Raw genomic sequence first — 17,753 nt, 5'->3', positions numbered from 1 at the left:
TTCCCCTCCCCCTCTTAAATGCAAATGGGAGGGGGATGGGGTAGGGGGTTTGTGGAGGGGAGACTGGGAAGCAGGGCAACATTTGAAATGTAAATAAGATAATTAATAAAATACTTTTGGTAAATGAATACATTTATATAACTATCCTTGAATAACAATAATTCTTCTTATTATTTTTTTCCTATCTCCTGCCCCTTTACAAACCGAAGTTTTTCTTCTGTGCACTATTATTTTTTGTTTGCATATCATTATCTACCAGTTCCCTAATTTATAAACTCTTCATCTTCAATTCTTCCTTGTGTTTTCTTCCTTGACTTCAGACCTTAGGCGATCTTCCAACTTTGAGGTCCCTTCCTCACAGCTCTCATTCAAGGCCATGCTGCAATGCACTGTTTCACCGGAGTCTTACCAGTCTCTGTGACTACACCCCTCTGCTTGTAACTATTTTAGTTTTATCTTCCCTCCCCTCAAAAGGAAAAAACAAAACAAAGCGTGTCTTCACTGCTCAGCACAACAACACAAGCCCAACTCTTTAAAGTAGTTGCTACCTCGCATTCCACTACACTTATTCTCACTCTATGCAATGCATGATATATAGTTCTCTTAGGGAAATTTGTCCCTAAGACAACTTGAATACACTCTTTTAGCCTAGGAAACTGCTGTCATTTATCTTATACTCCCTTTGCCGAGATCTCTCCAGTCTCTCAAATAAAATTCATCATTAACATAGTTGCTCAATCAGAGCACCTATTAACTCTAGATTTTAATTGTTCATATTTCAACATTCTTTTATTAAGTGTTGAGCTTCAATTGGTAAGAAGGAGGTCTTATTCATCTTTGAAGTCTCACATTAAGTATTCAGGTAGTAACTTTAGAAATAAATGAAATTATATGCTTTGGACTGTAAAGTAACTGAAGAAAGTCAAGATCATAATCTAGTGTGTTGTCACAGGATGGTCTAGTAATGAAGTCCACAAGGAGAATGGGTGGGTGAGGGTCATCAGAGAAAAATCTAACAAAGGAAATAGGATTGTGAGAATGTGAGCTTTTTTCCAGCCTGTCTTAGAGATAGAAACTGTAGCTGTAAGATATGAATATTCTAATCCCCAGAGGGTTATTTGAGTTTTTCAGTACAGAGAAACAGTCTCTGTGACTTTCCAATCTCCTATGCCAAGATTCTAAGTGCATAAGAAAACTGTTTGACTGTTATTCTTATTTCAATGACGTCAGATTCTTAGACTGAAGTTCACGGAATGTAGTTACAACTTTAGTCTTAAAGAACACACAGTCCCCATTTTCACACTTTAAGACAACTTGAATACACTCACTACAAATTTTATTTTAAAAAGATAATTAGGAGAATAAAAACTAAATGGCAATTCTTGGTTATTCATCCATTTCTATAAAACAGACAGCCCAAACCAGTCCCCTCTGATTCTGATTAACTTTCGATAAACTGAAGAATATTAGTTATGGTAGTGTGAGTTAGAACTGAGCCTCTTATTCTTGAGGACTCTACCTCTGATTCATGAACATCTCCTTTCTGCCTAAATAAAGCTGTGATGGTTGATCCAATTCTAACACAGCTTTTAAGATACAGTGTTTGGACTTCAGCTCTTCATCATATTTGCCATAAAAGGTCATGGATGTTTGATTTATGGTGTCAAACTAGCTCCCTTTATCCAAAAAAGGTCCTGTAGTCCTCTGTTTTGTAGCCTATGTTGCCAAGCAACATAAATGCCTACTTTCATTAACCTTCTCATATACAATGCTAACTTGAACAAATGTAAGAATCAGTCTCTAGTTTTCAGTGGTGGCAACTGGACATGGTTCTGTCTGTGATGTTCCCCTCATCTTGTTTCCTTACTCTAAATTCTTCACCTATCACATTTACGAAAGAACACAAGGGTAGTCTTTCTCCCATTCAAGGCCAGGCCTCCTCCTGTATCCTGTTGCCCTCTAGTATCTTCTCTCTACTACTACCTCTTCTGAGAAAATACTCTCATTATGAAGTCCTCTTCTTATCTGCTGGCACATTGTTCTAACATATAAAAAGGAATTAGACACCCACAGCCCAATAGTGGATGGAGCTTGGGGACTCTTTTGGAAGAGTTGGGGGAAGGATGGGGGACCCAGAAGGAGATAGGAACTCCACAGGAAGACCAACAGAGTCAACTAACATGGTCCCTTGGGGGACTCTCAGAGTCTGAATCACCAACCAAAGAATACACACAGGCTGGACCTAGACCTCCCTGCTCATATGTTGCAGATGTGCACTTGGTCTTCATGTGGGTCGCGAACAACTGTAACAGGCTATCCCAAAAGCTGTTGCCTATATATGGGATATGTTCATCTAGCTGGGCTGTCTTATCTGGCCTTAGTGGGAGAGGATTCACCTACCCCTGCAGGGACTTGATGTTCCAGATGGGGAGAGACCCAGAGGGACCCCACACACTCAGAGGAAAAGGGGACTAGGAAGGGGGAAGGATTGTAAAAGGGTGCTCAGGAAGGGGTTGGTGATCAGTATGTAAAGTAAGTAAAATATACTACTACTACTACTAATAAATGTTTATCTTAAAAAAGAACAGAATCTGCAATATACAGCAAAATGTAAAATAATTCCAACCACAAACGTATTTTCAAATATTTGCATATGTAAAACCTATCTTTATTATTACTGTTTTGTTCCTTTTAACCTTATTCATTTTGTTTGTGTGTCTTCTAAAGACGAGTTTTAAATATGCAAATATTTATAAGTATATTTGTGGTTGGGCTTATTTTACATATTTTAACAAAGTCTTTCTTTTTTATTGAATGCTATGTGCAAACAGTAGGAGGGAAGGAACATTAACAGCAGTTCTCTTTCTTATAGACTGCTGGCACCAACAGCAAGGCTTAATGTTTCTATACTCCATTTGCTATTTTCTAACTCCATGGCTCCTGAAGAAGGATCTTCACAAATCCTGCTGAGAATTCAAGTATGGGGGTATCCTTAAACTGTCAACCCCAGATGCAAAAATAAATAAATAAAAATTAAAAAAATCTTTTGCCTGTGTACCTGCCAGACCTGAGAATCCTTCCTTATTGCCTAGAGCTGTGGAACCACCAAGTCAATTGTCAATCTGTGAAATCCCATGAAATATTAGCTCTACCTATCCCGTGAAATATCACTGAAATTGTGTCTGTGTCCCCATTTGTACTACCTACTGAAGACCTCAATCACATCTTGCATGAGCTCCCGTGTAGCCTAGAAATGTGCCTTTCTAGTTCCTCATGTTCTTTTGAAATTCACCTACAACAAAGCTATAGAAATCTTGCTGCATACACATAAACCTCATGTATACACAAAACATGAACCTAGATGCAAATCTAAGGACTACAATCCTAGCTGACACTCTGGAATGGCTCTGTATTTGTCTTAGGATGCTATTGTTGTGATAACATTCCATGACCAAAAGCAATGTACAGAGGAAAGGGTTTATTTTGTTTATACTTTTACATCACAGTCCATCATGTAAGGACGTCAGGACAGAAACTCAAACAGGGCAGGAACTTAGAGTCAGGAACTAAAGCAGAGGCTGTGGAAGAATGGTACTTACTGGCTTGTTTTCCAAGGCTTGCTCCTCCTACTTTCTTATAGCATCTAGGACAACCAACAATAGGGTGTAGCACCACACAGTGAGCTGGATCCTCCCCAATCAATCATTAATTGGGACAGTATCTCATAGACTTCTCTATAGGGCAATCTTTTAGAGACATTTTCTTATTTAATATTCCCTCTTCCCAGATGCATCTATGTTTGTGTCAGGTTGACAGAAAGCAACTATCATAGGGAAAGAAGCCTAAACTCATGTGACACCACTCTTTTTCTCCCAGGACTTTGCCCACCAGACCTGCTCATTGCCTCCATTCCTTGCGTTGTTTTGAGATGGCTCTCACTGTATAGAAATTGGCTGGCCTAGAACTCACTATAAAGACCAGGCTGGCCACAAACTCACAGACATCTACCTGCCTATGTCTCCAATGCATTGGGAATAAAGGTGTATACAACCACACCTGGCCACAAGATAGCTTTTACAAATACATTCTGTCATTGTTTCTTGTCCTTTGGCTCATTCATCTCTCGCTGCCCACACCCAGCCCTTGGACTAACATATACATCAAAACAAAAACAGAGACTAAAGATGCCTGAACCTATGAAGATTTATAGCATGAAGACAGGACCTCAAGACATTAGGTTTCTTATAATGTACATGAACAAGCCAATGGTTTCCAGATTGTTCATTCCAGTGGTATAAGTAGCCAATCTAAAATTTCTTTGACTATACTGTGATCTTGTGTGAATCTTAGAAGAATGAAATGGAACACAACCAAATCAAAGTTGTAAAGGCCTGGTTCCTCCAGAACCAAGGCATGAGAAGGTACTGAGTAAGTACTAAAAATGTACTGAAGCCTCACTGTCATAGAATAGGAAAAGATTTTAGTTGCCTTTTAACTTCACAAGTCTATCCAATTCATATTTGACTGCATTTTAGACTTAGGAGCAATCTCAATAATTTACTATGCTCATAGTAAAAGGGCAAGGAATCCTTGTCTCTGATAAAGGCTACCCTTTCATTGCTAAGATCATACTTTGGATTTCTGGGCAAAGACTCTATCACTTAATATAGAAAATATGCTAGAATTTTCCAAGAATGGATTGAAGTCAGGAGACTATAGGCTATAATGTACACAGGAAAAAAGGTAAACTATGAGTTTTAAGTTTACAGTGCTAAAGACACAGGATGTAACAAACTCATAAAATTCACCTGGCTTCTGCCAAGTAAAGACAAACCTCAATTATCTGTGGTAATGCGTGATAGACATGACACAGAAATGAACACAAAACATGGATGATGGGCTAAGCTAACTATGTTACCAATGACCCAAACTTCTGAGAGATACTATCAGAAAACTCCAGAGACCAATTTAGCTTTATTCTTATCTTTATGCAAAAGTTAAGAATCAGAGGGTGCTGATGGAAGAGACACTCAGAGTCTGCAATTTGGAAGCAATGTTACTAATCAAGGCAAGGGAAAGTACTTTTAAAAGTTAACATAGATTAAAAATAATAAAAGCTCAATTAAACATTTTCATATATGAAATTAGGTTTGTGAAATATTTGTCTAAAAAACTACTATATGCATTTAAAAATGAAGTTAGATTCATTTCCAGTTTAATTCATTCATTCATTAATTTATTCAACAAATATCTTTTGAATGCTATGTATAAGGAATGAGAGAAAAGGAATTCTAATGGCATAGGTAAGATTTCCCTGAAACATTTCTACAATAGTCACCTTGTGTTTCCCCAGGGCATGGGACCCGGAATGTTGTGAATAAGAATAATGAATAGAATTCAATAACACATAGGGTCTCCAAACAGCTGTCCTTTGCTAATTGCAATTTGGTATAATTCAAATTTGTAGAACAAGGAGATAAAATATCCGTAGATACCCATCAAATATACACAGATACTTAGATATATTGAAAGTCTGCATCGAAAGCATTTAGTGCAATTTTAATTTTAAATAGCCTTCCCCATTTTTCCTTCAATTTGGCTCATATTTGTCATTTTTGTAGCCTTCTTCTGTCTTGGGAAATATCCAAGCTGGCAGGCACAGAAAAAAGGCATCTCAGTGATTTCCCAGGCTTTCTTAGGGAAGGAAATGACAAATTAAAGGCTTTTAAACCAACACTCAATTCAAAGGTCATCGAAGCAGAATGGTCCTGAATCTCTTTCATAAAAACTGAAGACAGCAGAGGCCAGACCAGAGAAAATGAGGCAGGGGCAGGCTGTTCCCAGGAGGGGGCTCTGGAGATACATTTCTTCAGGATTCAGTAGGTGGTGAAAATAGAACTAAGTAGTAGAAGAAAAGGCTTATTGTGACCTTTCCAAGATAACCTCCAGAAAGACTCACATAATGGCAGAGGTCTCATTTTGGAGCACTAAGGAGCCCTGCTATATAATCTTTCTTCCAGAGAACAAACCATCCCATTTTCAGTGACAAGCCTGGATATATTTCAGGGTAAAGTGGTTGAACTGGTTTATTCAGGAACGTTTGTTCTTTGCAAACATTCTCTCAAGGTAAGGCATATTCTGGGGAATAAATCCTGTCTCTATGTAGATGACATTTGCATAGAATGACTCTTTATTCTCTGATCCAAGGTAGAGTTGGCTATTTTGAGTGTGAAAAAATAAACCTGGTATGAATTTATCTCTACCACTGCTGGCTGTGAAATCTGGGGCAAGCTATTCGAACTTCTCTCAGCCTGTGCTTTCTCATCTAAAGAAAGGAGATGAGTACTTCTTTGTACAGCTTTTAGAAAGATTAAATGATCTAAAATATATTAAAGTGCTTTCAAAATGAGGAGCCAGTAGTGTTTCTCAGTGGTAGAGTAGGTTCTTAGAATACATGAGGTCATGGATTCAGTCCTCAGTACCTGAAACAGTGCCCTGAAAATCATAAAATGATACACAAAGGAGCGCTATCAGTATTCTTTCCCAGCACTCATTGACCTGGTTTTCATGGCATGGAGGGTGCATGTACAACCCACCAAAAAGACATGGGTCCTGACTAGTGAGCTAAAAGGTATATTAAACAATAGTAATGATCATATACTAAAAATGCACTTACAGTTTAATAGCATTAAATTATATTTATAAGGAAAATGACAATATTTCTTCCCATTTGACTTTGATAAAGATTTAATATGAATGGCTATTAAGTATTATTACCTATTATTATTAGTGACAGTTACAAATAAAATAGAAGAAGAAGAAGTATGGTTTTGATTTCTACTTTTATAAATACATCTTAGAAAATAAAGTTTTCATTAATCTCCTCTCCCCAGATGTACAATATTACATCTTTGCAGGTGGCTATGTGATCTCCTTGATATATATATATATATGCGCTTCACCAAACATGCTCTGAGTAGTGAAATGGTATTAGTGTGGTAGGTAGAACTATAGGAACACGATGTTTATGATGGAATGGCCACAACGCATTTGAAAGAGGTACAGACAGTGAAAGGACAAACTGTCAAGGACTTCTCTCAGCAAAGACTAAAGTGATAGAGGCTGAGAGCAAGCTTGAACATGACCCAGAAAGTAGGTAAACACAAAATAAAATCTTGGCTACAACAGCATGGCCATATAGGAGAAGGGTGACATTGACAAAGCAAGTAAAAGAGAAAACAGTGGAAAGTTTCAATGCCTTGCTGAGAAGCTGGGTGTTCTTTCAAGATCCAGAAATCCAATAAAGAAAGAATGTCATGGTTCTGGAAAAATATACAACTAGTCAGTACAAAGGATTTATTGGGAAAATTTGCAAGGAACTAATCAGAAGCCAATTTGATAAAGAGCTATAGCTAAAGGTCAGGGTTATTAAGAGTTGGAAGGATAGTAGTGGCAGCAGAAGGGACTAGATGAATGGCAGTCTTCTATCTCATGCTGAGGTGACATTCTCTCTCCGAACACTGGTTCACAAACATGGCGTACAGTCTAGATTAAGACATCTTGCTGCCTTAGGCTAACCAAAAGAGATGAAAACACTTTGCTACATATTTGAGCAGTCAGGCCTTTAAAGACTTGCCTAGTAGCACTGTCTGCAGAATGTCACACCGTGATTACAGGAGATTATGTGAAAAATTTCCTTAACCAAGGTACTTGTGGTATAGTTAGGGTAATACAAAAGAAAAAGGCCAATGATTTGTATTATCCTGACACCACACAATATTCCAGGTCATTAGAATTTATCTGCTCTATAGCCATCATGTATTTTCTCTTGGCTTTTCCTTTTCAACAGTTTCTGATGTTTTCATATTGAACTCTTTTTACAGGTGGAGTCTAACAACTGGAATGGCCTACCTAATCTGCTATGAAGATGAACAAAAGCAGCAACGTCTGTAGTTGATGATGAGAAATAAGAGGAAATACTATTGCCAAGTATTACTAAGACAATGAATCTAATTCCTTAAATGATTCTGGTAATATGGCAAAACACATGTAAAATTTGCATAAACATCAATTAAATTACTTGCTTTTTTCTTAAATTCTATCCTCACATACATATATATCAAAACCTATGGAACACATGCAACAACCCAATACCCCCATTAGCATTAATCCCTTTACAACTAAAATAGGAGTTCTTAATCATGCTATATGGTACTCATTTTCTTCTTCAGACCGAAAAAAAAAAAAGTGAATCTGCAAAAGGAGCTGAACAGATTATTTTAGCAAACAGTTAGACATCACATGAGGAAGTGACGATCCCTGGCGCTTTTCTCCATGTGCAAGTGTGTGCACTCTGCGTACCGAGGACAAAGCTACAAAGACAACTCACCTGTTTTCTTCCTCAAGATCTGCTAGGATTCTCTCTAGCTCCCCTCTTTCCTCACTCTCTAAGGAAATCAAGATCTGGGCAGGACTACGAGGCTGGCTCAGGGGGGAGTCCTGGTTCAAACTTTGGCAGTAATGCTGGATTAACAAATGTTCATCATCTCTGGAAAATAAAATCAAAGGTTTTGATTTTTCCACCCCCCCTTATTTTGTTCTTGGGTCAGGGACTCAGGTGTGTATTTGAAAATGGAAACATTTCTTTGCTCTCAACAATTAGTCAGACCTTCTGTTCCCCTATTCTAAGGACATTTAGGTAACTATGGAGGTTGTGGTCTACTATTCTCTTGATGGACAATTTAAAGTGCTGCATTTTCAAAAATCCACATGAAACTCACTGGCCTATTTACACAGATAAATGAAAGGTAGAATTACAGAAAGACTGGGAGTCTATACAAACAAGTTAGACTGTTGTTAAATAATAAATATTTAAAAATATAAAAATGTCCATATAGTGTTTTGCTACTAAGCCTGTCAGGATACTCTTCCTGTTCATTAGTCATGCTACTGATACTGATTGGGCAGGAAGGAGGGACACATAGTTCTTAAAATAGTAAATATTATCTTCAGTGGAAGGCAAGAACCGGAAAGCGCTGCTTCAGCCAGCTAATTTTAACCTATAAATCTCAGAGGTGGATGATAACAATAATTAACCTGTGGGTAAACGGTTGTTTTAATTATTGTTTAGATAGAAACACAAAAAGTAAGGGAGTAAATGTGTGGAGATATTAAGATGACTGATTAAGAGAGGACAAGAACAACTCATTCCTTACTAAACCTAAACCATTAATTGTGTGTGTTGGGGGGCATATTTTGATAGGCAGCTGCAGTCTCCAGGAAAGTGTGAACTTTCTAATAACACTCAAGAGGAATTACTTACAGATTGAAGTACTCTAAGTTTTGAAAACTCCACTTTAACTTCAAATTCATTTTCTTCTTAATGGGGGAGGAAAGCTCTTTGTTTCTGCTCACATTTCATTAAGATGATGCTTCCTTCTGCATACTCATTTAATTTTAGTTTTTAAGAGGGAATTTATGTATAGCCCAGGCTGGCCTCAAACTGACAGTCCTTCTGTCTCAGCCTCCTGAGTACTGAGACTACAGGCATGTGCCTCCACAACTAGCATGGCATATCTACCTAATGTTCAGTTTTAAAAGATCAAGTCCTTAGGAAAATGTCCTTAAGGCATCCACGTTTGGTTTATTAAATCAGATAAGTGGTGTAGATATAATAAATTAACTAATTATTGGAGGGCCAGGATATATCTCACTGGGTCATTTGTCTAGCATGCATTAAGACCCAGAGATAAATCCTTATCATCACGAAAATAATGATAATAATGACTATTACCATTATTATTGCTATTAAAATCATTCAAATGAAATCAGCTGATCCACAAAACTGGGCCTAAATAATGGTATTTTGCCAAACAATAGAGTGAAAATGGATTGCATGTCCTCAGAATGAGCTAAAGCTGAATTTTGTTGTAAAATAAAACAATCATGACTTCAATACATAGCTAATTTATTATTTTCTTCTTCAAATTCTGAAATTTTATGGCTAGGACTTCCCATATTTAACTGTAAGGTATAATTGTAATTAAGTTTTTCTTCCTGTTCTCTTTGGCAGTCCATGCTTGCCAGATACTGTCATATAGATACAATCTGAACTACTGTGAAAGTTAAGAGCATCAAATATCAGAATGAGGGAGCCAAAGAAGCAAATCATTGAAGCTTTTATGTTGAGTTGGTTCTTTAGCTACTTCCTTCCTGTGGGAAGATTACATAATGGCATCACAGCTTCAAGTGGAAAAAGGGATAGTTGTTTGAAGTAAATGGCTGAGTGTTGATTTCTCTCTCATTATATTGATCTCCTCTATGTTCTAGGTTACAAGGTGTTATACAATAATTATATAGAAATTCCACTTTCATACAATTTCCTTTGGCTTAATCCTTAGGAAGGTTCTTTTCTAACTGAAGTTAAGACTCTGGGTTCCCACACAAACTACACAGGATAACTTTACCGTGCTTGGAATTACCTATTCTCCAGAGTAAGATGTTAAACCAGTATCTTACCACAGCTTATCAAACTGAAAGCATCACTGAACTTTGACTTAATTTCTATTCTCCACATTATTAGTTCAGTTAGTGGACTCTCTATTTCTTCCCTAAGCTCACTTCTATCACTGCCTAATCACCATCTACTTGGATTATGGTAATGTGCCTCTGTGTTTTGTACTATGAGCACCGCCCAAACCTGTTGATGATGCCTCTTTTAGTGCCAAGGAGGTTCTTGGCCATTTTTAACAGTAATACATCTCCTTCCTACAGCCTGATCAAGCTGGCTTATCACCCTACTGACAAACTAAGACCTGCATTTGTCTTCCGTCATCTTCGAACTCTTCACAAGACTGCCTTTCTATAATGATGCTAAACCACAATCCAATGAAGGAAAATGCCAACCTAACAGTATTTGGGTACAGCAATTATATATGAAGATCTCATTTCCACTTCCCATGAATAGAGGAAATGCTATTTAGTTATTACTTTCAAATATCACCTTATTCTTTATTCTATTGTGGTCAAAGTGATTCGGACTTAGTAATTTGAATTCATATGACGTTAAATAATTTGAAATAAGGCAAAAAATATTTTGCTTACTTCAGATTGATGCTTGTATTTATATGAGCTCATTCTGTGCCAGGTTTTTTAAGAATTAAAGAAAAAAGTCAATGAATGACTCTTTGAAAGATCAAATGAATATGATGCTAATTCCTATATTCTGTACTATCCTACCTCTACATCCTTCAAAGCAATTCATCGTCAGGAAGATTTTGAAAAAGAGATGCGATACTTACATGCTCTCATTAGGAGAGATGCTATCATTTAGATAAGATCCATTGCTGTTTTCCATTTCTGCTAGCCTGATAAAAAACGTAAAAGCTCATTAAAACTTATGTGATTTCTTAAAATCTATTCAAGACCTAAGTGAACATTCTTGAAAACTAAAGAATAACTCATGGCAAGAGGAAAAAGAAATCCTTCAAATTAAAGGATGTGTGTGTTGTCTTAACCAGTTGAAGCAGCTAATTAGTAGTTTTGTATTTCTAGTGTAAAAGCTATGGGAAGCTGTATTTTGTTTGGGTTTCTTCCCCCAACAGATCAATCTTCCTTTAACTGAGAACAGGTCTTTGGTTTTAAAAGAAAATCTTCCCTAAGAGCACCTTACACTACCCCTTGTCTTTTAAGACAATTAATGCCTTTTCACTGATGATAGATGTATATAGCTAGTTAATGCTTGCAAAAATTGATGAGCATGTCCAATAATCAGGATGTTTATAAAGGATGGATTCACAGTAAGTCTTCTGTGTTCTGCCACCAATTGAATCATAAAATCTTTTGACAACCAGAAAAGTTGAATAGACTTATTTAACAAGCACAAGATATAATTAGGAGTTCAGTGTTTAGGTACAAAAGCTCTCTCAAATACTAAGAAGGTGGTACAGAAAGGTCCAAGAGTTAAGAAAGTTGTTATCTTCTTAAAGTACATCATGTAAATGAAACACAAATAAAAGGCCAGTGCTTTCGTATTGTTTAGGTAACACAGTATTCTTTCTCCACAGATTAATATATCTAGCCTAGTAGTTTTCTAAGGAGGTTAGAAGACTTGTAAGGCAATTTAGCAAGTGTGTTCAGAATACAAAATGCAACAAAGCTACCAGAAATGTTGAAAGGCCAGGGTTAAGTAAGATTGGTCTGGATCCATGCTGTTGTTGGTGTCCAACACCTCCATGCAGTAGAATGGCATGCACGTTAGAGGGCAAGTTGATTAGTAGAGATCAGAAAAGATTGAGGAAGAAAGAAAATATTTGTTTAAAATTATTATAGGTTAGGTTCCTTGGTTAGTTATTTCAATCAATATTTGCCTGGCATTCAACTAGTCTCATACCTGCTAGCATAATGTTCAATGCGTGAATGAGTATCATCGTGTGAAAGCTGGGGGGACGAGGCAGGCCTATAAGGCAGAAAATGTGATTAGTCATAGATACCACCCATTAATGGAGAAAAAGACCCCACCAAACACTTATGTTATATACATGGCTTAGAATGACTTTATTCCAAGTCTACGGATAATCCACAAGTATGTGCTCCTGAATATAAGACAGCATCAAGTATTCTAAATCAAGATTTGAGATATGATTTCTCCTTTTCTTAAAACCCATAAAGATAAAAGAAAAACTTCCTTAGGAAGTTTCAATTACACAAAAGGTATGGGGGGAATCTACATAGCATTACACCCTCTTAACTTATTAGAGATTCAAGATTTAAAACTATGGTTTAAAACTGAAAATAGCTTATGTATTTCTATGACATTCTGAACTGAATGGAAACTATGTTTCCTTAGCGCATTTACAGTCAATAATTTTAGTTCCAATGGGGTTATGCTATTCTAGCAGTTCTTAAAATTCCATGTATTAAAATATTTTACTAACTTAAGAGCAGTATTGTACTGTATTTTATAGAGGAAAATAGAATGACTCAATGTCATATAAACATTTTCAAAAGGATAACTAAGTTCAGTAAGATGTCATGGTATCCAGAATAATTCTTATTAAGGCTAATATACTCGCAAATCAGACAGGAAAACAAGAGGGAAAAATGAGCATGACCGCTCTGTAGAAAAAAAAAAAACATACCTTTGCTTCATTGGACAGGCTAGAATTTTTGGAAAGATTAATGTTTTTCATACTTTATATCTGATCTATTCATTATCTGGGGAATTTTATATCTTCCTTACCCAAAAAGAAAATGCTCTAAAAACCTGTTTGGACTTCTGTTTTTTGTTTTATTGGAATACAATAAAAGTCTCTTCCATTTCTCTGACACAGAAAGGACTTAGATAAAAGAAAGTATGAACCCAAAATTCAGGAGTAATGTACTTGGTGACACCTCTGGTTTAGCCTAATACCTAAACATCATTCAACGACTCTGTTTCACATGAAGAGGAAAATGTTTGAATTTTCATATATATATATATATATATATATATATATTTCCATATAAAATGTTCTAGAAATTTCTATTTCTTTTTTTACAAAGAAACATTGTAGTAAGATAATTACAACATATTACAACAAACAACCAGGGAACTGGAAGCCTTCCTTGAGGGATAAATGTCTTACCATATTGTCTAAGTCAAGTGTAAACTATGAGAGCAATGTTGTCTAGGTCAAGTGTAAAATATGTTCACATTTCATGTGAAGACAAAAGAGATTACTATTTAACTCAATTGGCAGATCCAAAGATTCCCCTGTGAGTTTTTACTACATTTTTTAGAGACTTAATCTGCTCATTTTATAGAATTTTAGTATTATCTATTACTAGGAAACTGTGAAGGTTTGTTTTGAAATCATCACTATAAATAAAGATAATTTAATGCTTGGATTGTTTGACTTGTAAGTATACTCTGAAATAGAGCAGTCCTTCAATTATATTTGTCTATAAGCTAAAGATTACCAGGGAGGAAAATATATTAGTATTTTCCATGATAATAGTTGCTACAGTGGTAATGTACACAAAAAGAAAGCAAATACAAGACCCTGGAGCAAAACTACACCAGGAGGAGTAGGCACATAAATACAAAGTAGTTTACTGCAATTTTACACAAACGTCTGATATGGAGCTTTAATTCTTAACCTCAAGGGTATTTTCAAATTATTTTTTCTATTAATGTACATAGCACATAGTGCAGTGTGCGTGTACAAGAACTTGTAATAATTAGAATTCTGAAAAAGTACAAGAGGCACTTGCTATGCTAGAAAACACGCAAAAAGAAAGTGCTGGTCAGAGAAGAAATTCAAAACCAAGAATTAATAAAAGTTACTCCAAAAATAAACCTAAATATAAAGCCTCCAAAAACACTTCCAAACGAAGATAATAATATGGCTCCCACTTCCTGCTTTGTAAATACAGAGCAATATACCAATTAGGATCATTCCCAATTATCCCCAAGAATCCATTTGGCCAATGCCATCTTATGTACCACCACTTTGTCTCTTGTGGAATTTCCATGAGTAAGTTCTCATGCATTTAGATTAGAAAGCAGAGGAGCTCCAAGAACACTGCTAGCCTGTCTCACTTGTGGATAAACAAAATGAAAGGCTGATGCTAGATTCAGTTAAAAATAATATGACAGATATGAAGAAACAAGGGTTTTGTCTAAGAAAAATACAAAAGATCTGTATCTCTGGAAGCTTTCCAAGTCTGTGTTCCATATTAAATAGATTAAATGCCACCATTATCATAAGATTTGCTACTATCAAACAAATCTCTACAAAATAAAACATGTTAGAACCTAATTCTTCTGCTTGAATAGGACAGCTTTACAATAGATTTTTCTACTAGAAAATTATGAGTGAAAACTAATAAAATTACAGTATTAAAGTACAGAATAGCCTGCTGGGTTTGTTTTCTTCATCCAAATTAGAAACTCCCACTCTTTCAGGATAATCTAGCCAACTTTTCATAAAAAGGCAACTTAGGAGCATGTTCTAGTTGTTAGAAAAGATATTTTAATAAAGAATGACATTGGTTTTTAAAGTGCTTCAAGGTTTTAAAAAGACAAACAAACCCTTAAAACAAGTTACTTTAACCTGACTCTAAATATAATTTCTCATTAACTTATATTGTATCTTCTCCTTTCCTTTCAAGGTACTATTTCCTGTTACTTTTAGTATTAAAAAAATTCTTCTGAATCTTCATCCTTCAGACTTCTTCCCTGGTTAAACAACTTTTAACATAGAGTAATCTATATACTTGGCCATCTCAGGACTTTAGTAGATCAAATTTCCATATTTATGAAGGTTTCCCAGGTTGAAAGAAATAATTACCACCATCATGCAAGAAACATAACTGTATCTAGCAGCTTCTCCAGCTGTTTAAGCATTAGGACCTATTTGAGGCTAAAAGAAAAGTCTTCTACTTCCTTTGAATAATAAGGACCTAAAACACATCTCAATTAATAGCTCATATTTCTCAATATATCTTTTAAGTTAAATTATATGGAGAAATAATAAAAATATGAGATAAATTAAATTCTTACATAAGCCACTCTTTCAAGTTATTCTCTACTTGATATAGGCTAGGACTATCTAACTTTAAATAATTTGATAAGATTACAGTAAAACATTGAAATTATTATGAAAACACTATATAACTTTTACGTAGGCTTTTTTTTTTTTGCTAATGTATACATCAAAGAGCTCTAAAAGATCTCATAGATTCTATTTGTTGAAAGAAGTCTCACTATGGTACTCAAGATGGTCTCAAACTCCTGGGTTCACCCAACTAATCCTCTTGCCTCGGCCTCTTAAATACCCAGGACTAGTTGTGCTCACTACAATACCTAGCTCCAAAATAGTTCTCTACCAGTATAAACTGAAACAAATCATTTGTGTATTATTATCTAATATTACTAGCATTAATAAACACCAGTATTGATATCTGGCTATAGTATACTTCCTCCTTGCTTAAAGGCATAACAGTTTATGAACTGAATATTTTGCAGAGAAGATAAAAACATGAGTTTATCTCAAAAGTCAGAACCCCACATTTGTGAAAAGTTATTAAACAGCATGGCATAACCTAATTTTTAAAAACATCTACATACTTCACAGAATTAGTCTACCAGACTCAGTAGACTAAAATAGATCTTGTTGATTTTTAATAGTCCAGGTACAACTGCTTCTAAGAAACACACCATCATCCTTCTGAAAGTCTTCATTCATGCATTATGTCTCAAGAAATAGGCTTTTAAATGTCATTATCCAAACAAGAGGCTCTTTCTTGTCTATATTTGAAGGAATATTTAAAATATAAAAATGTCTTCCAGGAAGACAGGTAAAACTTGCAAAATTCTTTTCATTTTTATTAGAACTCATGCCAGGATGCTACTAGCTAGACTTCAGCAGAGAGATCTGCACTATCCAAAGTCTCTGTAGCTATAGTCGATGGCACTCTCAAGGCCTTACTGAGAAAGGAAAACAATGACAAGAACAACAAAAAATAAACAAAAATAGGAAATTAAAATGTCTTTAAATAAAACCAAGCAGAGTAAATGAACAAATGAAAAAGATAAATCAAGCAAGTGAGGATTGGCTGTAGCGGTACCCTTAGCAAAAGTACTCACGCAGAATCTACTGGCCAGAAGTTGATCAGAGTAACGGGACTGCAAAACAAAAAATGAGGTGGTAAAAAGAGACACAAGCAAACTCAGTGGCAACAGAAATTATGGAAAGGTCAAAAGGAATAAATAAAATCCAATTAAATTAGGTATGAACTGTGGAAAGCAACAGCCAACTAAAAGTAAAAAGTGAATGAAAAGTCAAACAGATAACAGTGAGATAGATTGCCATCAAAGTACAGGAAAATATAAGGAGTAAGTTTAAAGGAAGGAAGCAAAGATATCATCCGATCGACCAATAGACTCATTTCTACTTACCGTGAAATCATTTCCTGTGACTGGGTATTTCTCTCAAGTGGAAAAGAGTGACTAGGTATGACCACACAATTAGATACAAAAACACACATGTCCACTGATTTATGAGGGAAGAAAATCAAAATGAAATATAGTCATCACTCTTCTGTAAACAGTCTCCTAGCTCTAAAAAGTCTTAGAAGGCAATTCGTGATGATGTTTTGCTGAAGTTTTTTTTTTCTTTTTCTTTCTTTCATTTTTTTTCTTCTTGTAAGGTCAAGGTCAAGTTTGACTTTTGGAAAAGATAAACTGTCAAGAGAAAATGTAATCGAACATCAAATTGTTTGTGTATTTTTTTTTCAGCTAAAGTAAAAGCAATAAGGGAGAGGAGCTTAGGAGACTGTTTGCATTTGGGAGTGAAGAAGGGTTTTTGGCTGGGAGGAGTTCAAAGATATATCAAATGAAAGTTTGCTTTGCTTCTGCCACTACTCACGTTTCCATGTTGTCCCCCTCTAACACAGTCTGCACTGGCAGGTAGCCCATTCGGGGATGCTTCGCAAAATACCTTTTGGTTCGAAATTTGTTTTTCAGTACCTTGGCAAAGTCACGAACATCTTCTCCGGATGTAGTCTAAATGGAAATGATGAAGAGAGCAGCTTTAGGAGAGTGCCATTTAAAAACAAATGGCCATCTGATCTTCATCTTCATGGTTCAGAACCAGGAAGAATATGGGAAATATCAGCCAAGGCTGTGGATTCAAACTTGACTAACTTCGGTGAATTACTTATGTCTATAAAACATGTATCAGTGGTAAAAGAGGAGCATTGAAGGCAGA

General features: G+C 35.8%; 1 protein-coding gene across 9 annotated transcripts in view; it reads right to left on the bottom strand.

The window, feature by feature from the left end:
• Positions 1-17,753, bottom strand: part of Dmd (dystrophin) — a 1,212,244-nt gene that overhangs the window by 44,375 nt on the left and 1,150,116 nt on the right. For 4 of the 9 annotated variants that reach the window (XM_028765040.1, XM_028765041.1, XM_028765044.1 and 1 more), the window contains 5 exons: positions 17,412-17,548; positions 16,631-16,669; positions 12,392-12,457; positions 11,301-11,366; positions 8,390-8,548 (listed from right to left, as the gene is read on the bottom strand). In XM_028765040.1, coding sequence (XP_028620873.1) covers positions 8,390-8,548; positions 11,301-11,366; positions 12,392-12,457; positions 16,631-16,669; positions 17,412-17,548 — 467 coding nt within the window. Of the gene's footprint in view, positions 1-8,389; positions 8,549-11,300; positions 11,367-12,391; positions 12,458-16,630; positions 16,670-17,407; positions 17,549-17,753 lie in introns of those variants that run through there. The other 5 variants (XM_028765042.1, XM_028765045.1, XM_028765047.1 and 2 more) reach the window with 3 other exon arrangements.

Source organism: Grammomys surdaster, unplaced genomic scaffold (genome assembly GCF_004785775.1).
Source record: "Grammomys surdaster isolate TR1022 unplaced genomic scaffold, NIH_TR_1.0 148, whole genome shotgun sequence".
Lineage (NCBI taxonomy): Eukaryota > Metazoa > Chordata > Mammalia > Rodentia > Muridae > Grammomys > Grammomys surdaster.
This window is presented reverse-complemented; position numbering and strand designations above follow the sequence as displayed.